General features: G+C 34.5%; 5 protein-coding genes across 11 annotated transcripts in view; 2 read left to right on the top strand and 3 right to left on the bottom strand.

The window, feature by feature from the left end:
- LOC104803747 (tryptophan--tRNA ligase, chloroplastic/mitochondrial) overlaps positions 1–3964 on the bottom strand; it is a 4936-nt gene extending 972 nt beyond the window's left edge. The window contains exons 1-14 of the mRNA XM_010527786.1: positions 3882–3964; positions 3615–3764; positions 3186–3273; positions 2785–2826; positions 2591–2680; positions 2388–2510; positions 1970–2041; positions 1608–1720; positions 1434–1455; positions 1274–1339; positions 812–868; positions 554–600; positions 176–257; positions 3–17 (exon numbers count right to left, since the gene is read on the bottom strand). Coding sequence (XP_010526088.1) covers positions 3–17; positions 176–257; positions 554–600; positions 812–868; positions 1274–1339; positions 1434–1455; positions 1608–1720; positions 1970–2041; positions 2388–2510; positions 2591–2680; positions 2785–2826; positions 3186–3273; positions 3615–3764; positions 3882–3949 — 1035 coding nt within the window. The 5' untranslated portion in view covers positions 3950–3964. The remainder of the gene's footprint in view (positions 1–2; positions 18–175; positions 258–553; positions 601–811; positions 869–1273; positions 1340–1433; positions 1456–1607; positions 1721–1969; positions 2042–2387; positions 2511–2590; positions 2681–2784; positions 2827–3185; positions 3274–3614; positions 3765–3881) is intronic.
- Positions 3965–4755: 791 nt separating this feature from the next.
- On the bottom strand, positions 4756–10303 carry LOC104803748 (casein kinase 1-like protein HD16). 7 transcript variants are annotated; one of them, XM_010527792.2, is made up of 18 exons: positions 9663–10303; positions 9223–9354; positions 9061–9134; positions 8897–8966; positions 8747–8802; positions 8582–8653; positions 8377–8471; positions 8227–8293; positions 7997–8126; positions 7700–7918; positions 7463–7605; positions 7205–7379; positions 6946–7036; positions 6700–6857; positions 6406–6594; positions 5504–6305; positions 5081–5196; positions 4756–4980 (listed from the first exon to the last, which is right to left on the bottom strand). In XM_010527792.2, the coding sequence occupies exons 1-16, from the start codon at positions 9735–9737 to the stop codon at positions 6246–6248; spliced, it is 1806 nt and encodes a 601-aa protein (XP_010526094.1). In that variant the 5' UTR covers positions 9738–10303; the 3' UTR covers positions 4756–4980; positions 5081–5196; positions 5504–6245. The 7 variants fall into 7 exon arrangements, with proteins under 7 accessions (XP_010526094.1, XP_010526095.1, XP_010526093.1 ...); XM_010527793.2 differs by having other exon boundaries at positions 4756–4867; positions 5056–5196; XM_010527791.2 differs by having other exon boundaries at positions 5056–5196.
- A 3365-nt stretch (positions 10304–13668) lies between these two features.
- LOC104803750 lies at positions 13669–14498 on the bottom strand. The gene has a single exon (XM_010527794.1). The coding sequence runs from the start codon at positions 14434–14436 to the stop codon at positions 13918–13920; it is 519 nt and encodes a 172-aa protein (XP_010526096.1). The 5' UTR covers positions 14437–14498; the 3' UTR covers positions 13669–13917.
- A 6141-nt stretch (positions 14499–20639) lies between these two features.
- Positions 20640–21268, top strand: LOC104803751 (lachrymatory-factor synthase). Its single transcript, XM_010527796.1, has one exon. It carries the CDS (start codon positions 20672–20674, stop codon positions 21161–21163), a length of 492 nt encoding a protein of 163 aa, XP_010526098.1. The 5' UTR covers positions 20640–20671; the 3' UTR covers positions 21164–21268.
- Positions 21269–21647: 379 nt separating this feature from the next.
- On the top strand, positions 21648–22351 carry LOC104803752 (lachrymatory-factor synthase). Its single transcript, XM_010527797.2, has one exon. It carries the CDS (start codon positions 21713–21715, stop codon positions 22217–22219), a length of 507 nt encoding a protein of 168 aa, XP_010526099.1. The 5' UTR covers positions 21648–21712; the 3' UTR covers positions 22220–22351.
- The last annotated feature ends 184 nt before the right edge of the window (positions 22352–22535 follow it).

A 22535-nucleotide genomic window follows, 5' to 3' on the forward strand; every position in this document is an offset into this window, starting at 1 on the left:
CATTCCTGGGCCACTTCCTGAAACCCCCTCCAAGAAAAACAAAAAGAATTTCACCAAAAATCCACAAATCCTCACTGTCCAAATGTTATATCACACATCACCACGGACAAGGGGGACGTAGAGTCTATACACCTATCACAAGAGATGCGGACTTTTGGTGCATAGTTTGTCATACCTCTTTCGTCTTGCCGGAAACAAGCTGATATACAGAGAGAAGATTGTTGCACTCGGGTCTTTCGGGGTTGTCAAATTCAAGACTGTTGACAGAGAAAATGTGGGAAAAATGCTTCAGATTTCTGGATATGAACATAGACTAAGAATGCCAGAAAATACGTATGGATTTGGTTAATGGAGCTGCTCCCATTCCCAAACAGAGGTTACCCAAAAACTAGCGTGAACTCAGAATTCATTCCACAATTCCCATCTATATACAAAGAGGCTAAACCAACTGTAGTTAACTAAAAGTAGCAACATAGATAAACTGTAGCTACTTTATTCTACTTTCAAGAATGAAACTAACTATAATAACGTTATAGATGGAAGTAGGACTCACCCAGGAAATGAGTCCGTCTTGCACCGTTTCATCTTGTTAGCGATCAACTACCAATAATCAGAAGGAAAAATGCAAACCACATTAGTACGTAAAAATTGCTGACAATTGCAGATTCTGCAGAAGTTGAATCAGGATATATGGACACTGGGTGTCACAGCTTTGGAATGAAATGTGATATAAATGTATCAGATTCATGCTTATAATGAGTACATTGCGTGAAATATACATTATGAACATCAGAACCATTCATCAACTTACATCTTTTGAGTCTAGAAGATTGATCCGGGACTGATCAGAAGGTGCAGACTTGGACATCTGGAAGATTGCATGCCAGCAAAAACTCAGCAAGGAGCAAGAAACTCGTCTCAATGACAAGATCACATAAAGAAAATGATGTAAAACTGACACAGAACAGAATTTTCTCAAGTAAATGACTGATCCACTTCGACCAGGGTGTAATTTTCAGTTCGGAAATCCCTAAAGGTTAACTGGGAATCCAAAAGAAACAAAACATCACACCGAATGTGGAAGGATAAAACTTAATCAATATCTACATATACGGTTTATTGTGAACCCTAAGCGGCAATATAAAATTAATCAATTCATTGGTTTAGTTTATGTCACATCATGTGATCATAAGTCATAACATTATCAGGATTAACAACTTATGAATGCATGGCAATAAAAACTTAGTTACTGAGATTAAAAAAATCTGGAAACCTTGGAAAGACCATCGGTTAGCGACATAACACGGGCTCCAGCTGGTGGTATGAGGGGTTCTGGTACCTAGATATAGAAAAAATTAGAAAAAGATTCACCATCCAGTATGAAACCTGCAAGGCCACACCATCAGAACCAACGAGCATCAGGAAATTCTCACCTTAAAGATAGAACCACCTCGCCTGGAAAAGAAAAACAAATCCCAAATGTTATGCACAAGAGGTGATACTAAATGAAGAAAAGGAAACATAAGTGAAGCAAAAATTGTAGAACATGATGACTCTGTTGAAGGTGTATATTCAATTTAAGTGCACAAAGAAGAACATTTCCATACCCTCCAAGTTTCTTCCACTTCCTTCCACCATATAAAGAATTGATACGCTCTGCAAGGTCACGTGTTAATTCTAGGTGCTGCTTCTGATCCTCACCAACAGGGACAAAGTCAGACTGCAGAGGCATGCTGCAGAGTATAAGAATTATGCATTTTCAGCAAAATATTGATGTTACAAGCAATACACAGATGTAACATCCAACTGGACAGGGACAAAATGCAGATAATATGTCAAAGTTGGTAACACAAAATGAATTTTGACATGCCCTTAATAAACGTCTTATGTTACTGGTTTGGTGTTGCAGTCATTAGCTTTTTTCATAATAGAATATATTTAAATTAGAGCTTAGTATTTGAAGCATTACCTGATACAAGAGGATATCACCAGCCATGAGAACAGGATAAGTCAATAAAGCCGCACTAACATTTTCATCCCCCTGCAACATGAATAATTAGACAGAACTTGGTAATTAGAGTCCTGAAATTGAAGACTGCACCAGACAAGACAACAGAGCATGGTGTTACTATCCATTTAGAAATCGGACAGGGCCAGAAAATATATTTCCAAGCTTGCAACAAAGGCAGCAACACAAAAGGCAGTAGGACCCAGCATAGAAATCACAAGCCTTTAAGAACTTCTGACTTTCTATTGATACTCAGTGCATGTTATACATATACTTTTTGATAAACAGAAATGCCTAATTTTAATTGATTCATATAGAATAATGAGAAAAGGAGAGACAGACGAAATGCAAAGAAATGAAGCTATAAACATAGACGCACCACTTTTCGAGACTTCTCTTTGAATTGAATCATTTTGTTCAGCCAACCAATAGGTGTGGCAGAGCTCAGAAGCCACATTAACTCCACATGGGCACGAACATGAGATTGTACAAACACTGAAGCCTATAGAGAATTCTTTAGTTGGACATTGCAGATTGAAAATGTGAGATGGCCACTATACAAGAGAAAATAAAGATACGAACTTTAGTGATGTCCACACCACATGCTAGATAGAGTGCAGCTGTATCCCTTGTGGCTCGCTCCAGTTGCTTTGTGTCATATGGCAGTGTTATCTACAGCAAAGGTCAGGAAGAAAAGGAGTAAAAAGAATTGAAAATGAAACAATGGAAATTTATTCAAACTGATTTTAACAGAATATATACCCAGAACAACGTACCGCATGTAGGTCTACAATAAAAAACAGAGTTTCATATGTATCCTGCAAACATATAAACATTGGAATGACTACCAGAGCAGAAGAATATAAATATGTAGCGAATAGAAAATATATCACTATCACATGCTGAATCTTTATGATATCCTTTGCATATGACTAACCACCAGCCATCTAATTGATGAATTTGAGAACTTCTCTTACTTATAGATTGACAACACTCTCCCTAAGAAATAGAACTCGAGAGGGTGAAAAGCAGCACATACTCGCGATGGGTGTGGAAGAATATTACTGAACCACGTCACGACAAATCCACGGAGATAGACAGATATATAAACAGATTATATTGCTGGTATATACCAAAAGTACATTTGGACATCACAGCGAATGAAAACAGAAAGAACCTGAAGAGCGATCCAGTTTTTAATTGCGCCAAGATAGTTTCCTAGGTGAATTGATCCTGTAGGCTGGACTCCAGACACCACTCGCTTCCTGACACAAGAGGGAAAAAATGTCATTAGCTAATGTAACATGGGGAGAAAACCTCAGATTCTGTTGTGTTTGTATCGGATTCATACAGAAACAAATCCAAAGTAGAAAATGTGAATTCTATGAATTCAAAGGCTCAATCTTTCCAAAAAGTTGTGTTCCAGATTTGACATTCTATCACTTCCATCAGACAAAAACACTGAAAAAAAAAATCAGAACCAACCCGGGCATGGGGAAACTTTCTACACAGAATGCAAGGGCCGTTGATCGAAAAACTAACCAGACAACTAAAATCAACTAAATTTTTTGTTCAACGGGTGAACCACGAAGCACGACGAAGTTACCTTTCGGAAGGAGGAGGAGGTGGAGTCTCCGACGCGGCGGAGTAACAGCACCGGAAACCACCACGGCCGCCAAGTCCAGGCGGAGCATAGCCGCCGCAGATAAGCCCTGTTTTCCTGAAAACCCGACTTCTGTAACCGACACTCGAGGAGCTGAATTCAGAAACCGAATAGCAAAAAACACGAGAAGAAGACAAAGAACATCAATTCGAAATCGCTGCAAAACCTGCAATGTATCAGGACATGATGAATCAGAGAGGGAGAGAGTACAGAGAGGAAGAGAGACGAGAAGAGGCTTGAGAGAGGTCGAGGAAATGAGAGAGAAGTGCTCGCCCCATTCTTCTTCTCCGACTTCGGCTTTGTTTTGTTAAACCCATATCATCCCTTTTTTTTATCCGGAGGAGAGGGCGAATTGGAGACCCGAGGTAAACCGGGATAGCAAGGTCCTCCATATCCGGTTTAATCCGGTTTATTTCTCTGAACTGGTCTTTGATGCATATCAATTAAATCCTTTTACAGGTGAAAAAAATAATTAAAATGAATAAAATAGTATATAATATATATAATTTTAGTGAAATATTTTTTGTTGTGATTTAAAAATTTTATATCACTATATTTGGTTCGAAATTCTAAATTTAAATTTAGTTTAAATATAATTTTGTCTAATAATCATGAAAAGAGTGCTAACTTTTTAAAAAGTATTTTTTGCAGATTTTACCATACTAACCAATACAAATATGACCTACTGTCTACTGACATATGTATTCATGCACAAATTTAGTTGATATTTGATTAAATAAAAGATAACATTAAAAAACTTGTTATTTCGAGATAAATTCGATAATTTATGTTAAAAATATTATTTTGAAATATTTACCTATTCGCTTTTACGATAAATAGCACGTCTGGCAGCAAAGGGTGAGGGATCGAAAGAACATTTGCAAAGACTTCACCGGAAGTAAATCAAACATATGGTGATTAAATTGAAACAATCTACAAATTAAACCAAAATTTGAAGGTAAAAAAAATCCAGATAGGATTTTTACCAACAATCGGATGATTCATAAGTAGAAACCATTTGATGAATTTTATATCTATGTACCTTTTATATTTATTTAGTCAACGTATAAATAAAACAAGGAGAAGGATGAAACCATGAGAGTAAAGAAACTGGGGGAAAAAAAACCCCAAAGTGTTTCGATGTTTTATAAACGTCTTCAGAGTTCTTGAAGACTCTTGTCTGAAAAGGACCAAATCTATAACACAGAAACCACTCCCATTAGTATTAGCATCGGTCCCTGGCTATGGATTGTTATCTTCTTTCCCCTTAACGGCCATATGAATTCCCAATGCAAAATCGTGCGTGAAGCTTACGAGAAAGGAAGAGATCATCGTATAAAAATAGATAAAACCCGGGAAAAATGATGAATTAATAATCTTTTACCTGAAAGAAAGAAAGAAAAGACAACCTCTGCTCTTATGAAGTTCCAAGAATCCAGCTTCCATGAGGACGGGGAGTAAAGATTCATACTCATCAGCCTTCATAGGAGAGAGCAAGCGTTTCCGATAATCTGCTGGTTTTGGCCTGCCAAAGAAAATGCATGTAAGATGAGATCAGTGATTTGGCCAAAGAGTGGGAGAAAAATCAGAATTGGTGGAAACCACCATTCAGAAGCTCTGCACTTGTAACTTCGAGCTTCGAGCAAGCAAAACGTTACAACGATTTGGACGATAAATAGCTATTCTATCCATGGCCATCCATACCGAATTGAGCTATTTCCAACAAGAGGGTCGAGGTAAAATACGGAAAATATGGCAGATAAATACGGAAAAGCTCACAGTAGGCACTAGGCAGCATCACATTTCAACAAAATGCAAATGGTTCTCAGTACCTTTTTTTTAACTTAACCAAATCCATGAAATCTTCCCCGTTGCAATATGGATTCAGTGACATAAGTTCAGCGCCATCACATGCTTTTTTGCAGCTCACCGCAAATGCCAGATATCCGAGCCCATCTACCTTGGATCAGAGTCCTCCAAGCAAAGATTCACCAAACCGTCACATCAAATATACTTCACGGGAAACCCTAAAAGCCTCTATGCCAAAATGCTGTAAGAATAGGGAAGTCTCTCGTTTCTATGAGATTAGATTTTAAAAAACATGGACCAGTTAATCATTAAATGCAATTGTGGGTAAAGTAAATACCAGACAGTGTAACTGGGACATCCGATTCCCACTGCAGCAAAGAGTTCCATCTTCCTCACTGGCGTAAACAGTGAGAACGCGGTTCCCCCACTCCTCAAACCAGATAAACATCTCTCAAAAGGAACTAGTTATATAAATAATATAAGGAGAAAATATTTTTTTGACATTAGATATCAAAAGTTTTGGTTCTTAAAACAAATCACCCGAGTTCTAAAACCAGGGCAATCTTCAAAGTCAGTACTACTACATTAGAGCTGCAGTTACGTAGAATATTTGCGTACATTGATACTCAAAGATCACGTTCATTCAGCCTGGCTAAAGATGGTGCTATCGCCATAGCATCATCGAAGAAAACAGCTGACCTTCTCGTTGATTGCATTAGCGAAGCTAAAACGAGTGGCATCATAACAAAAAAAATGTTTAGAACTTCATGAGACAGTTCGACCGTAGCAAATACACGCAATGTAAAGATTCTTCCCCCATTTTTCCTGCAGAAGAAAGAAGGAAGAGGACTTACACCTCTGGAAGTTGAGGAAAACCTATTCAACTGAAAGAGAAAGAGATAAATAAGAAAATCCTTGAGCAAACCTTGACATGAGTGCTAGGGAAAGCAGAGGTTCTAAGAGTTTCTTGTGTTTCATCTGCAGGCTTTCGTCTTGGCACACTGAGAACAAGGGCAGCCTGATCGCTAGTTGCAGCTATCGATGTAATTCGGTAACCATTATCCCATCTCCGATGTACACCTTCACTTGGGTATAGAAAATCTAACTCTACGACCTGCACCCGAAAAAGGAAATCCATAATACTGCGATGAATCTCAATTGGGAAGTGGAGAGGCATACTTCAACAGAAAGAACCCAAAAAAACAGAACTTCATGGAACCTGGTCAGAAAAACCAGCACCACGAGACATTACAATTGCCCATCTACTTCCAGCAGTCGCCATTGAAGTAACATAAAAGCCTTCTCGCCATTTTTTATTTATCCACTTAAAGGGAAATGATTCACTGACTTTGTAGGACTGCTGTAAATATTGGGTCCCTGAATAAAAAGGATAAAAGCAGCCAAACATAAATAAAATGGAAAAAAACTCTTACAACTTCATCTAAAAATAGAATATGAATGTTACCCTTCGACATAACAACCAATGAGCTCCCATTATTTGCTCCTGCTATTGCTGTAATGTAGTAATTCTTCTCCCAGTTTTCCATAATCCATTCCTACAAAACAAAGCCAGAAACATGAGGCAGACCACAAAATGCTAAAAGCAAAAGTTAGAACATACTACAATGTAAAATGACAGAAACCTTGCAGGCATATTTACATGTGAACAACATCAATTTTAATTTTTGTGAAGATTGCACGAGTAAAAATTGAAGACAATCTACCTTGTGGAGAAAGCACGGTGATAACTGATAAACCTGTGCAGTATAACCGGTTCCTGCATCCATGATTAAAGCCCAAAGATTCGAGCAAGAAGCCACACTGCTGATAAATAATCCATCTTCATTTCCTTTGTCGATATGCTGTGCTAGCCTCATATCAGTCACATTATAATGATATCTACAGGACGAGCAAAAAATGCGTTAGCTCTTGGTATATCCGCATAAGAACCGAGAATTATCAAGCAACATATTAAATGGTACCTTTGCTTCATTGGTCTGCGAGCATTATAAATACTGATCCATTGTGTTGCTGGCATCCCCAATCGGACCTTCTTCTTTGGTTGTTCGTCATCCTCCTCCTCCATTGTCAATCGCCCCCTCTTTTGACCCACTTGATGTATGAGCTATACGGGAAAGAGAAAGACAACGTTAGACAACACAGGTTGGGCAAATCATAAGAAAACCTGCAATGTGTCACCAAGGAGATCGCAAAAGTACCTTCTGAGCTCCATCAGTATTTATCGGTCTAATGTCTGGGTTTGGACCGACTATTCCATCAAAAAGAGAAATATACTTAGCATAGTCAGGCTCCTCGTCAAACTTCAAATTGACTACATACTCAACAAATTGACGAAAAGGTTGAGGGCAGAAGCAACAAAGAGTTTCCGGAGAGGTAGCCATCTTCTTCTTGCAGACAAGAAAACCTTTGTTGTCTCCCTAAACAAAAATAAGTTGGTTAATGATCGGCAAGAAAAACAGACACGAAACAGCATCTCAAACTTCAGAGCCCCCAACCTGATAACCTTGCCATGGAAGCCGGCCCCGAAGAAGGAAAACAAGAGTGTATGCAAGAGATTCCAGATCATCCCTTCTACTACAAGTCCTGCCAAGATGAGCATGTACGCTAGCATATCGTACTGTTCCCCTGAAATCCAAAAACCAACACATTATAAAGTTGCATCAGATTGAAAAGACGACCCATAATTTATCATCAATCAACAATGATGTAACCTAAACCAACTTACCTGAATACATCAGGGCGCTGGTCATATTCAACATGCAGACCAGTTGCAGTATCCCGCCATCTCGTAGCTGCGAGGTTGAAAGGAATTAGATAATCGACGCAATGTCAGAGAAACATGCTTGATTGATCCTATTACATTATTCCAGTCTACCTAAACCGAGGTCCACGAGGAAAAGTTTTTTCTCATCAGGGGTTCCAGGAGGCCCAAGCAGAAAGTTCTCTGGTTTAACATCACCATGCACATATCTGCAGAAACAGGAGCACATATATAGGACCATACACATTTGATAAATGCAACCATTCAATTACCAATTCTTGCTTGGAGATCATTAGCAGTATGGGCATAAGGATCTTACCCTCTAGAATGTATTTTCTCTAATATGGATATAGCCTCTATGGCGATGCATGCAACCATCTCAGTTGACATCCTGGAATGAATTAGACAAATATATATCAGATGGTAAAGAATATTCAGATCTTCAGTTCAAAACATAACAAAGTTGTTCAGGAAGAATGCTTACGCATGTGAGCTACTATTCCAAACATCCCATAAGCTAGGCCCTAGCATATCCATAACCTACATGAAACAAATACAAAAAACCATAAGCCATTCCATGACTCAACAGAAAAAAGAAACTCCCTTGTTCAAACCATCCTGGCAATATACATACCATTATATAATAGTCGCCTTGTCGACCTTTATAATGGACACGAGGCACACCATGACTGCCACCAAGTGCACTGAACCAGAAAAAAGATAAAGCATAAGCAAAATCGTCCGGGTATAAACCGAAATCCTTCACCCAAACATAAGGATACAAGACATAAAACTCACTTGTACACTTGCCACTCGTATGGTGGACCATAGTTACATCCTTTGCTACTTCTATGCTCGAACTTCAAAGCCACCTGACAAAATTACACATAGGTATGTTACATCCAACAGATATGAAATCTATAGAGAAATGGTAAAAATCAACCACAATCAACGGCAAACCTCTACAGCTCCAGGGCCAGAACGTTCATTTAGGTTGGTAGCACCAAGTCTTCGACCAACATATACTTGTCCAAAACCTCCTTTCCCTAACTTCCTGTCTATTTTGTACATTGGGGAACCACCCACCTGGACCTGTAGCAGCAATACAGACACCAGAACCCGTAATCGAGTTATGAGCAGCAGAAAAAGCATTGCCAAATACCCTTATACCTGTTTTTCCTTGAATCAATATCATCAACCACAAGGAAAAAAGTCCAGAAGAATGCAATTCTCTAATGGGGTACTCATATGTTACCCCTCGGAACAAAAGAGAAACACCAACAACATAACTCATTTCTTCTTCAAATTCCTCTCATTTCCTACAGATTGTCTAAATCCTTTAACAGATAATTTCACAAACAAGTAACTCTAAATTCAGCCAAAAAAAAAAAAGGCCTCGCCTTTTCCGGAAGTGGAGCTGCGGTTCCTTCATCGTCAGCCACAGGTCCTTGACCGCCACTGTCGCATTCATCCATCTTCTACTCACCAGCCTCTTCTCTCGAATCCCCAATTTGTTTCCTCTCTTCCTTCAACCTTCACCAACAGGTCCAACAGCGTCACACGGCCGCTCTTCACACCACAGGCGAAAACCCTCTGATCACCTTCCCGCACTCTTCGGAAACGATCGCCTCCTTATCCTTCCGGTCCTCCGCCGCCGCCGGGGATTCCTCCTCCGAGACGTTTGAATCGGAGCGTTCGGGTTTCTCTGGAACCGATTTCAGTGCTCGTTGCTATGGAGCTCAGGCATCGTACGGTCTTCGACGGTCGCCGTTGATAGAAGGATCGAAAACCACTGACGAAGAAGCTTCGAGAACCATCCAACTGACAAATCGATGACTGATTCGGGTAAGGAAAAAAAGGTAATGCGCGTGTTCAGACAAAATCGGAATCGGATTCGTATGAAGAATCAAACTGAGCGAGATTTGTGAGACTTGAAACTCATGTCTGATGAATTAGGGGATTTCTGGAGAGATCTGTGGAGGGAGACGAAGAACAAGGATTTTACACAGTATTTTTTTTTCCTTTTTTATGTTAATTTTCCTTTTGTATATATTTTCTATTTATCATGTATATATGTAATATGTATATATATCGCATAAGAGAGAAATTGACATGTGAGGGATATAACAAATGCATGATAATTTTATGTTATTTATTTAATAAAAAACAGATTTATTTTTTGTTATATATCATGTTTTGTCATCGTCCGATGCAATTCACATCATTTATAAAACATGGAATTTCAAAGAACTTGGTCGTTTGTGAATTTATCAGCAAATATGATCATTCATTTTACTAATTTTGTGATTTTATTTGACCATCGAATTCCACTTCTCAATCTATTTTGCTTTGTGCATTTTATTGCTTCTTTATATTAGATTAAAAAAATCCAAAGTATTAAGAAAACGATTTCATTTTCAATGTAATTTTTTTAGTTATGTAATCTGCCATTTATCCCTAATTTTAAAAATATATAATTTCAACTAAAAATTATATTAATAAAAGAAAATGACCAATTTCCTTAACAAAATTGGTCGGTAATGTACAAACCCCCAATCATGGAGTATATTAATGTGATTTAGCCACCAAAAAAGCTTTCTTGACAGTTTCATGTTTATTTTCAAAATAAAACAATTTCTAAAACCATAGTCCGTGTTCCTATTCAACGTATACGTTCTTATTTTAAAATTTTTAATTTCTCTTAAATAAACATAAAAACAAAAAATAACGTTGACTAATAAGAGCAAATTTGATTAAGCATAAGCACCATGTTTCCTCTCAAGTAAAACCAAAAAACGTTGACCAATAAGAGGCGGCCACGTAATGTATAGGATGCGATATACCTTCACACGAGCAGAGAGAGAGACACACACGCATACATATATATGGGCCTTAGGCCCGTTTACGAAAACGAGTAGGCCATATGGGCCTAAAGCAAAGCCCAATGGTAAGGTCATGGAGGGAGATTGTGCGAGACACCATATACACTTTCTCTTTCGGGCACGGCCACTTAACGTATGCAATATTTTTTTTTTTGGTTATCTGATTATTTGGAACAAGGTATAAACTAATTTCAAAGTCCGAAATTTACCATATAATTTGAAATATATATTCCCTTTAATAAATTATTTATTATTCTAATCGAATCGAATTTAGATTTGATTATTATTTGATATAATTTTGATTAAACATAATCGAACTGTAACCTAACCAAATAAAATTAAGCAATCATTTGGTTATAAATTTTAAATCAAATTTAAACTAACAATAACCGATTAAATTGAATTTAAGAGGTAGTCCACCTAGTGCAACTAATAATCTCATTTATTAAAATTAAATCATATAAAATTAATAACACTAAACAAATTACCCCTATTTTTATTATTAATATTCAGATAAATACTTTATATTATCCACGCTTTTTATACATTATATTTTGGTTTTCTAATAGAAATCAATATAGTAGACGCAAAAAATTTCTCTTCGAATAAATAGAATGTCAATTTTGCTCGCTCTTGTTTATATAGTTTTGTTTAGTTTTTTTTAATAATTTACAAGTTCCTCATGCTTTCGACCCAATTGGGAGAGGAACGGAGAAGCTCTAGATGGATGTCCATCTCCAAAATTCGAACTCGGATTGGGAATAAGTTTTGTCAACATCCCTTTCCCTTTCCCTCTAGTTGAGCCACTCAATCTTGAATTAATTATGTTTATTTCATGTTGGGCTCCGTAGGTTTCAGATTTGGATTGATTCAATTTATGGTAGAAATGAAATTCAAATGAACTCTTTTTTTTTTTTTGTTATGTTAAGTTTGATTTGTTTTGCTTCATCTAAAAAAACGGTTTTGTGTAAGTAAATGGATAGCTGTGTTATAAATGGAATTTATTTAGTAATTAAACAATATGAATTCAATAAAAACATGTTTTTCTATACAAGTAGTGTGTGACAGAGGATCTTTATTGAAATTTAATTTAATTTATATTTTTGTTGCCATCTTGGTGGGTTGGTGTGGAAACAAATAGTCTTTGGTGAAAATGCTCTGTTTGGACTTTGCGGGAGAAACCTTTTACATTCATTTGTTTGGTTAATAAAATAGACAGAAAGAAAAATACATATATATTATTGAATCATTACATTAGTGATCAAAATTGTTTGAATTTTGTGAACCAATAATAGAAATACGGATGGCTTTGATTATATATTTAAGATTTGAAATTTTAGATTTTCTTATTGATGCGGATTAAATTTAATCACCAAATTAAAATATCAAAAAAAGTTTATCAAAATTTAAATGTTATATCACCAAGTTATACTATACATACATATTCGCAAGGAGAAGTAATTTATGGGTATAACGCTCATGCATATTTTGAAACGGAAAATACTGACACAAACGTTCCATCATGTTGAATCCTAGTTACGTGGGATATTATCATATTAAGATACAAAATTTAGGAACGAAAACTACTAATAATAATAATAATAATAACATGAAGAAGAAAAATGAGGAGGAGGAGGAATACTCAAAATTAGATCTTAAATGGAGAGTTTGATCCAAACTTGAGTGGTTTAGTGGTGAGAGAACATACAAAGTATGTTTTCATCCTGGGTTCAAATCCAAGTGTGGAGAGGGGCATTCACCTGGTCTTCTCCGCTCCTCTGGGAGATGTAGTCGGGGCAAAGGTCTGGTGAACTTTCGGCTTATAAAAAAAAAATAGAGAGTTTGCATATGAATAATCTTAATTTAATGTGCATGATTATATATCTATAGAACGATTCTTGTTAATGTGTCGTCCTTGTTAATGTTTCACATTGTAGTGACTAAGGTCGTGGTGACCGGTCGAATCGCAATCGCGCGATTACAGGGTTTACGATGCGTTTGTTGGTATTTCAAGGCGATTGATTAAAAAACTATTGTTGGTAGTGATTAAAATTTAGAACGACTGGTTGGTGATTGCGATTTGATTTAAAACCCTAAAAAAGCTATTATTTTATTATATGCAATACTAACTATTTTTAAAATATTTTTAGTTAGTTTTTTATTATTATTTGATATCAAATAATTACCACTTTTATAAATCTAGTTTTTTTATTTTAAGTTGGTTTAAATTATTAAAAAAAAACATGTACAATCGTAACTAAGAATTCTTATGCGGTATACTCAAAACATTTGTCCAAAAATATGTTCCACTATTAATCTATTTTTTTTTTTCTAAATAATAACTAAAATCGTAAACCGTAACTTATATACCATATAACATTCTTTTTTTGGGTTGTGATTTTGACTTGTTATTTCATCTCACAAAAAGCATTTAAACATGTACATTTATTTATTTATTTTTGGTAAACGGTAAACATGTACATAAAACATTTATTTATATTTAAGAACGAGTTAATCTTCTTACAGGATAATGTAAATGTTGATTTATTATAATATATAATATAGCATATACACTATATATACACACATGCTCGTTCGGACCGACGATTTCTCTAAAAATATCCGACAACAAACACGACATTAGAACACAAACACATAAAATACAAACATGCATTAACCAAATCTAATGAAATCACGATATATATATATATATATATATATGAATTGATACAAATCCTAATACTGATATATATATATATATATATATATATATTCAATTATCTTGAGCCATCATCCACTTCTGCAGCCTCAACTGCCTATAAAACCTCTGAATAAACTCCTCCGCGTCCCTGTCCACGTGGCAGCTCCCCGCAGTACCGTTGCTCGCCACCTCAACAACCGCCACGTGTCGGACGTCTCTCGCCTTGGGAAGGGTGTTATACCTGAGGTACATGTGGCGCTTGCTGATAGGCTTACGTCTGACGTAGACGGGGGTGTAGGAACGCCTCGGTGGGGTGCTACTACAGCTGAACTCGTACTCCAAGATCGGGACGGGAGAGATGAAGGATGCGTGGACGTCGTCGTGCGTGGGACGGCAGGAGAGGCGGGAGTGGGAGACGGAAACGGCGTCGTTCAGAGACTTGCGTAGGATCTTGCCACGTTTCAGGAGATCGACGGTGGAGATCGAGAGGAGCTTGTGCCGTGAGGTCTCGGAGACCTTCTGAATCGTGAAGAGGATTAGCTTCGCCATGCTTGCGAGCTTCTTTGTCGCGACCGTTGAACACACTTCCATTGTAATCTTAGAGAGAGAGAGAGAGAGAGAGAGAGAGAGAGAGAGAGAGAGAGTTTTTAGGGTTTGGAGAGATGGGATTTAAAGGGATTATTAAAGCGGGTTTAAATGAAACCGATGTAAAGTATTTATTGTAGGCTTTATAACATTAACGGTAGAATACTAAGTTTAATATTCTAGAAGGGTTGGCCGAATGGGCAAAATGGGAATTCGAGAAATAATGGACCGTCTATATCTACTAGGATTCCTGAAAACCCTAGAATAACGAATAAGACATCAAATGAAACTTTTTGTGTATACGTTTACAATTATGGTTACACATTCTCCATTCTAGTTGCAACCGATATAAATAAATTAACTATAATCGACTTCTATAATTCGAATGTTAATTTATAACGATTTCTTGATTAGGAATTGATCACCGATTTAACGTAAAAAAGATCACTTGGAATCTACTCAAATAATTTTGATTGGAAAATAAATTTAATTTGTCCTTATATTATTTAGTGGTGTAATCATAACACCTGCATTAAATAAGTTTTCTTTGGGTCGGTGTCTTTGCATATTTTATGTGTAGTCACCTTTTCTCTTTTCTATTTATTATGGGATTTTCGTATTTATATATTTATATTATTGGTTTTTTTTCCTTGTCAAGGCAGAAAAGTTAAAGGAGGGTATATACTAAATTTATTACTAAGTTGTTTGCACATGCAAAAAGTGTAATAATGGTAGTCATCAATTAGATGAAAATTTGTATTTTTCTCTTGTAAAAAGTAGATTTTGATTGTTTTATTCCAAGACTTAAACTATATATCCATTATTGAAATTAAAATCTTTTATAAGACAAACATAATCTTTGTTAGCTTCAAATTGGTGCCTCAATGTATCGGACTTTATTGAGACACATTCATTTTTTTAACTAAAAAAGGATATTAATTTTCTTCTTTTAATAAAGTGAGATTTTGATTTCATCTTATGCGATTTTATTTAAAAGAGTGGTGAATGCAGTGAAAAATCTAGAACAAAATGTCATACTTACTGATGAATTCCAAGAAGTTCTATTCTAAAAACAAATTGATGCAAAATTTTATCAGTAAGAAATTTCAAAATGATAAAAAATTATTATTTTACAAAATGAACTACCGAACAATTCAATTCATCGGGAAAAGATGGCTACATAGAACTATTTACATTCGTTGATCGCATTTGAATTTACTATTAAAATATTTTATTGGTAAAATTGTGATAAACTCTAATTTATTTTATTTTAATAAATTCTTCCTTATGGTTTACAAAAAAAAAAGATCAGACGTTAAATAATTAAAATTTGAGGAAATGGAATATAGTTAAGATTTTTTTTTTTTTAATTTCACTCTAATAATATTTTTTATGTTTAGGATAATTCAATTAGTTTAAACAGTTAAATTTTGTTGAATTTTACCACCATTATTCCTCCTACTTCAAAGTAAAAAGGGTAACTTTCCACACGGAAATTTTACTTCCTCTCCCCATGCACGATAGGTTATTAGCTTCATAATCTTCTTCTCTTTTTTCCTAAGTAACGAGATAATTATTATGTCTAGTAAATGTAACATAAGTTGGAGGTTGAGATCGACATTATCCCGACCTAAACTAGACATATTTGTAAGTATATAGGCATTGACTAATTACATGAGCAATGAGTACTTAATAATTTGCACCAAAAAAAAAAAGCATTGCGATTATTTTATTTTAGCATTCTCATTTCTTTTTCTTTTTATAACAACAACAACAATAATTACATAATAGTAATAATAATAACAATAATAAGAAGAATTAAAAAAAAGAATTGTGGTGTTTTAGGTGATGGGTAAGGTTTTGTTCAAAGGAAAGAAAAAGGAAAAGGCAAGTGTTGTCTTTGTGGGGCCCATGTCTAGCAGCACCCATATGCCCTTTCCAATTTTACGCCTTCTCGAGCAAGTACTTGTACATATTTTCAAATTAAATATACACATGATCCGTAAGTTACGTAACTAATACTCTCTATCTCATTAAAAACATACTTTATAATTACTTTTTTTATTATCATAATAACCGAGTTATCTTATGATATAATTAAGAAAAAAAAGAATATAATGTAATGTTAGATGTATCATTAGAGTTAGGTGTAGTGAATCTTTAATCACAGAAATCGTATTATTTCTCTTTCTGGTATCTCTTTGCTCTCTTATCTTGATGAATCAGACATTAAAAGATAAACAAACAGAGGAACTTATCCATCCCAATCTGTTTAAACATATTCTATATAAATTTGAATATATATATATATATATATATATTTATAAAATTTAGAAAATTGAGAAATTCTAATTCGAACCAAATATAAACATAATAAAGAATTTTTTTAAAAAAATGAAAAATTTAGTAACTTCATATGGAATTTTGTATGAAAACTGAAAAAAAAAAACTATAGTTGTCTACGGTTGGAATGTGTCCATATCCATGTATAAAGATTGGATTCCCGGATAATTCGTAAATATATTTGAAAATAATTTATAAAGGAGCATTTCGTCGGGCCTACATTAATTATCCTTAATATTTAAATTAACAAAATGAAAGAGATTATTATTCCATTCTTTGAGCTTTTCGTTTGCTTATTGGCGGCTGGGGTCTTGGTCATGATGGCTATAGGCATATAGGGTTCCTATTTGCTCTTAAAATAATGCAATTTTTATATTTAGTGGAGTATCTTTGCAGCGTCGGATAGTGGGTGTGAGAAAAAGTTTCGTTTTGGAAATATTTATTTTGTTAGATTAATTTTTATATAAACTATTCTCTAAGATTCAATAATCGTTAGTTAATTATTCACGCCAAGCTCTTGTTACAAAAATAAACTAAGAAAAAACAAGAAGCGTGTTCGCCGGCTGTAACTAGCTGGGGTCCTTCTGGAAATCCGTTCGGGTTTGAGACAAAAATGCATCGGTTCGACTTTTTTGTTTTTATAAAAACAGGTACGAATCGGTTTTTATATTATGTCCGGTTCAGTTCGGCTTCGGTTTTTATTAAAAAAAAATTGATAGGTTTCTTTTAAAAAAATTCGGCTTTTCAGGATTGCCCGTAGAAATATGAAAAGTTCCCTTCATTGTTTTTCTCTATCAACGTGTTTTAAGTCATAAAGGCAATGAGTAGAAATTGTCAAAATTGGACTTTTAGAAATAAATAAAACGGTTTTAGGTTTAATTAGGGTTTAGTGTTGAATGTTTTGTAATAACAAATCCTACTGACTATTTAATCTTTTGTAGAAGTTTGAACCCCTAGTGATTATGTGGCGTGACACCCTACAATATTCAAAAGCCTATTCGTGACAAGAAAAGGTTTAGATTTGTACTTGTATACCTCAGCATAGGTACATATATATATATATATATACATATTTTAGATTAGATATGATACCATCATTGTCATTTCGAATTCAGAGATGGATGTAGATGACTATGCAAATTGCAACATAACTCGTTGGGAAGTAAGATATTTAATTAGAGATATTAGGGTCCGACCAATTTATTTATATTCAAACCGTATTGAATGGATTAAAATTAACTAACTGTTTGTTTGGTTATGAATTTTTATATTCTAAAATAAGTGAATCTGAATTAACTGTAAATTGAAGAAATCGAATTTGAATTAACCATGACTAAATAAACTGAATATAATTGTTTTTTACTCATGTGTCACCCACCATATAATATATGGTATATATAACTAGAGAAATTAGTATAATAAAAATTTTTTATAAATACGGTATATCACAAAGTGATGTCTTTAAAAAAAAATTAAACAATATTTCAAAAGTTTGTTTCATTTACTATTTTAACTGCACTGAACCGAATCAAAATTTTATTTAGAGATTATTTAGTTACAATTTAATTAGACGTAATTAGATCGAACGGAACTGTAATCGAACCGATGAAAATTAAATAAAGGTTTGATTACAAATTTTCAAAATCCAAAATAACCGAACTCGAATTAACCGTAACTAAATAAACTGAATCGAACCGTTCGTCCACTCCTAAGAGGTATAATAAGGTATGATTTTGCTAAACATTCAAAAAATAAATAGTCGTATGTTTGTGTCTATTGGTATAAATCGTAATAATTTTTATGAATGTCACAGAGCTTGAACTCTAAGTTTCCATACAAAAATTCAGTTAATAAACTAAGGCAAAAAAAAATGAGAAAACGAATATAAAAACATCCAAATTTATTTAGCAACCTCTGGAATTTGGCAATGATAAATCCATGTTGTAACTTGTGAGCAGTTGATGGTATGATGTATATTGGTTCAAAATTACCTTGTCATTTGTCTAAATAGATATTAAAAAAAAATATATTTGGAGATCTTGGTGCATTTTTAATTTTCAAATGAGTGTTATCGAATTTGTTCAATTAAGTGATATATATACAACTTGTTGGAAAATAAGTTTAGAGGGACAAAGTAAACTGTTAGATTTTAGTGCACAAAATGCACAGATTGTTTATAAGATTTTTTTTTCCCTTTTACGGGAAACAATAAAAAAAAAACATATAAGAATTCATGAAATTATATTTAAAATATACTATTAATTTATAAATTGATAGATCCTTTGTTCATTTCATTAAGGGGTATTTCGAGATTCAAATCGGAATTTTTAGCGGTTCAAAATATACACATGATCCGTAAGTTACGTAACTAATACTCTCTATCTCATTAAAAACATACTTTATAATTACTTTTTTTATTATCATAATAACCGAGTTATCTTATGATATAATTAAGAAAAAAAAGAATATAATGTAATGTTAGATGTATCATTAGAGTTAGGTGTAGTGAATCTTTAATCACAGAAATCGTATTATTTCTCTTTCTGGTATCTCTTTGCTCTCTTATCTTGATGAATCAGACATTAAAAGATAAACAAACAGAGGAACTTATCCATCCCAATCTGTTTAAACATATTCTATATAAATTTGAATATATATATATATATATATATATTTATAAAATTTAGAAAATTGAGAAATTCTAATTCGAACCAAATATAAACATAATAAAGAATTTTTTTAAAAAAATGAAAAATTTAGTAACTTCATATGGAATTTTGTATGAAAACTGAAAAAAAAAAACTATAGTTGTCTACGGTTGGAATGTGTCCATATCCATGTATAAAGATTGGATTCCCGGATAATTCGTAAATATATTTGAAAATAATTTATAAAGGAGCATTATTCGGTTTAGTTTTGGTTTTTGGTAAAGAAATTCAGATTTTATTAAGAAATTTTTTGTTTTTTGGAAATTTTATAAAGTTCGATTCGTTTCGATTCAAAAATTTTATCTGTAGCTTTTTTAATTATGATTTGACAAACTGTTAACTTATATAAAAATCAAATCGAATAAAATCGAATTATCACTGAACTAAAAAGATTAAAGTTATACAAACGTTTAACCATAAATTATCAAAACCGGAAATAACTGAACCTAAATTAACTATAATCGAATAAATCAAATCGCAGTCTACTCGTATGCTCGATTAATAACAATAAAGCTGTTCATGCAGTTTCGTAAATATGTCATACAATTAGAGTTAGACCTTGTACATTTTTATACATCATTGTTCTGAAATTTTGGTTCATTTATTATGATAATTGAATTGAACGAAACTAAATTTAGATTGGTTGTTCAATTATAATTCTAATTACATATGATCGAACTGAACAAAAATCATAACCGGATCGAACCGAAATAAGATTTTGTTTATAAAGTTTCAAGATGCGAAATAACTGGATTCAAACTAATTGTAATCGAATAAATCGAACCGTTTGGTTCGCTACCACTAATTTTAATATTAAAACCTATTTAGATTTAGCGATCACAAGATCCGAATATTTTAGTTTATCTCCTGTCAGATACAGACAAGACTAAAAATACAATATTTACAAATTGAGAATATATATATATATAAGGAAAAAAATCAAATAAATGAGGATAAATATGCAAAATTAGAGGTCCCATCCCAAATGGTAAAATACCAAAGGGAATATATTATATGTATGGTTGTAAATCCCAATGCATATAAAAAGTGTCTATATAGATATGGAATGGAATCTCACAATAACCGACACTTCTTTTTTGTTGGAATGTGAACATATTCGTAACAAAAAAACAAATCTGATTTCCTCATCAATTCATTTTCTCTTTTTTTTTTAAAAAAAAAATTCTTCAATGGAAAAAAAAGCTTCAAACCCAGAAAAATGGCAAGCCATGGTGTCGACGACGCTTGCAAAAGCCAAGCCTGATCAAATATGGCCTCTCTTCACCGATTTCTTCAACCTCCACAAGTGGCTCCCCTCGCTCGCCACGTGTCACGGAGTCCACGGAAACAACGGTGAGCCTGGCTGCGTTAGATTCTGCTCCGGCTCCTCCATCAAATCCAACGGCGGAGACGCAGTCGCCGGGTGGTCAAAGGAGAGGCTCCTGACCGTTGATCACGTTGACCGGGTGTTGAGCTACGAGATAGTGGAGAGCAACATCGGGTTCGAGTCGTACGTCTCAACGGTAAAGATCTCGCCACGTGGCGGAGAGGGTTGCGTGATTGATTGGTTTTTCACCGTTGATCCTGTGGAAGGTTGGTCGATGGATGATCTGGTGATCAAGTACGAGAAAGCTCTCGAGATTATCGCCATGAACATGGAGAAGACCGTTGTATGTGATTAATTGTTATAAAGATCTGAAAATGAAAGCTTTTCGTTTCCATCCTCATTTCATCCCAAATTTTATGCTTCGTAGAATAAAATATTATCTTAAATATGTTTTGGTTAATTATTGTGATGTAATTAAGTTTAAAACTCCGTATTTTGCTTCTAGTGTAGGTAAAAACACGATTTAATTTAACCCGTATATAAAAGACGATTTACTAATGGTGAAAAAATAAAATAAAATGGCTATATATTACGAAATCCTAAATGTTTCATATAATCAGAAATCCATTTCGAAAACCTAAAATTTAACTCATCTTTTACAATATTTCATTACGTTAATGATTAATTTTCGATCTAGACAAAAAAATCTTGTTTTTTTGGGAATAAATTAACTTGCTTTTACTTAGAGATTCCTTCTATCTTCAAAGGCAGAAGATAGGGGGACAAAACCGTAATTTAGCAAAGTAGCGAAGGTAATATAAATACAAACATGGGCCAGAGAGGAATACGCACACAGAGGAAAAACAAAACGAAAAAGAAAAAGAGAAAAGAAAATTCTCTTGTAATGGAGAACGAAACGGCGCCGTCTAAGTGGGAGGGAAAGCACGTCGCTGGAGTTAACGGCGTCACGGCGGAGAAAATCTGGACCGCCGTGTCGGACTTTTGCAACGTCGACAAGTGGTTCCCCAGACTGGACACGTGTCGCCGCGTCGAAGGTTCTGACGGTCAGGTGGGTCTGATCCGCTACTGCGCGTCCACCGAGACCAAATCCGACGGATCAGGTGCGGCGGCGGTGACCAAATGGGCTAAGGAGCGGCTCGTGAAGTTCGATCCGATCGGACGGTGTATAAGCTACGAGATCCTCGAGAACAACGTGGGGTTCGGATCTTATGCGGCGACGGTCAAAGTCAATCCAACGGACGGAGGAGATGAAGGTGTGGGGTGTGAGATTGAGTGGTCGTTTGTAGCGGATCCCGTCGAGGGTTGGAAGAAGGAAGACCTTGATTCCTACGTGGAATTTTCTCTAAAACATATGACCAAGAAAATGGAAGATTATTTTCTCAGTGCGTAAATAAAATCCAAAATTGTATCAACTTTTAAGGTGCCAAAAATAATAAATGTGTTAGTTAATTTACTTTGTTTTTATGTATTCTGGTTTTGCTTTTTCATGTAAAATGAATAAACATAAGTGGGGTTTTAAATTGCACTGGGTAATTGCTTTTTATTTATTTTTCAGATTTTAAGTATTTACGGAAGAACGAATATGCAATATTTTTCTTTTGTTTAAACATATTTTATTAATATCGTATAATAGCATTTTATTTCAAATGTCTAAATTATGATGATAATGATGAATTGATGATGATGATGATGATGATGATGATGAT

This window comes from Tarenaya hassleriana, unplaced genomic scaffold (assembly GCF_000463585.1).
Source record: "Tarenaya hassleriana unplaced genomic scaffold, ASM46358v1 Cleome9, whole genome shotgun sequence".
In the NCBI taxonomy this organism is placed as follows: Eukaryota; Viridiplantae; Streptophyta; class Magnoliopsida; order Brassicales; family Cleomaceae; genus Tarenaya; species Tarenaya hassleriana.

Coding starts and splice junctions, on each gene's coding strand:
- LOC104803748 (XM_010527792.2), bottom strand. CDS start 9,737: ATGGATGAATGCGACAGTGGCGGTCAAGGACCTGTGGCTGACGATGAA. Junction 9,355..9,662: donor CAGCTCCACTTCCGGAAAAG/GCGAGGCCTTTT, acceptor TTGCTGCTACAG/GTCCAGGTGGGTGGTTCCCC. Junction 6,306..6,405: donor TCCCTAGCACTCATGTCAAG/GTTTGCTCAAGG, acceptor TTTCTTCTGCAG/GAAAAATGGGGGAAGAATCT.
- LOC104803750 (XM_010527794.1), bottom strand. CDS start 14,436: ATGGAAGTGTGTTCAACGGTCGCGACAAAGAAGCTCGCAAGCATGGCG.
- LOC104803751 (XM_010527796.1), top strand. CDS start 20,672: ATGGAAAAAAAAGCTTCAAACCCAGAAAAATGGCAAGCCATGGTGTCG.
- LOC104803752 (XM_010527797.2), top strand. CDS start 21,713: ATGGAGAACGAAACGGCGCCGTCTAAGTGGGAGGGAAAGCACGTCGCT.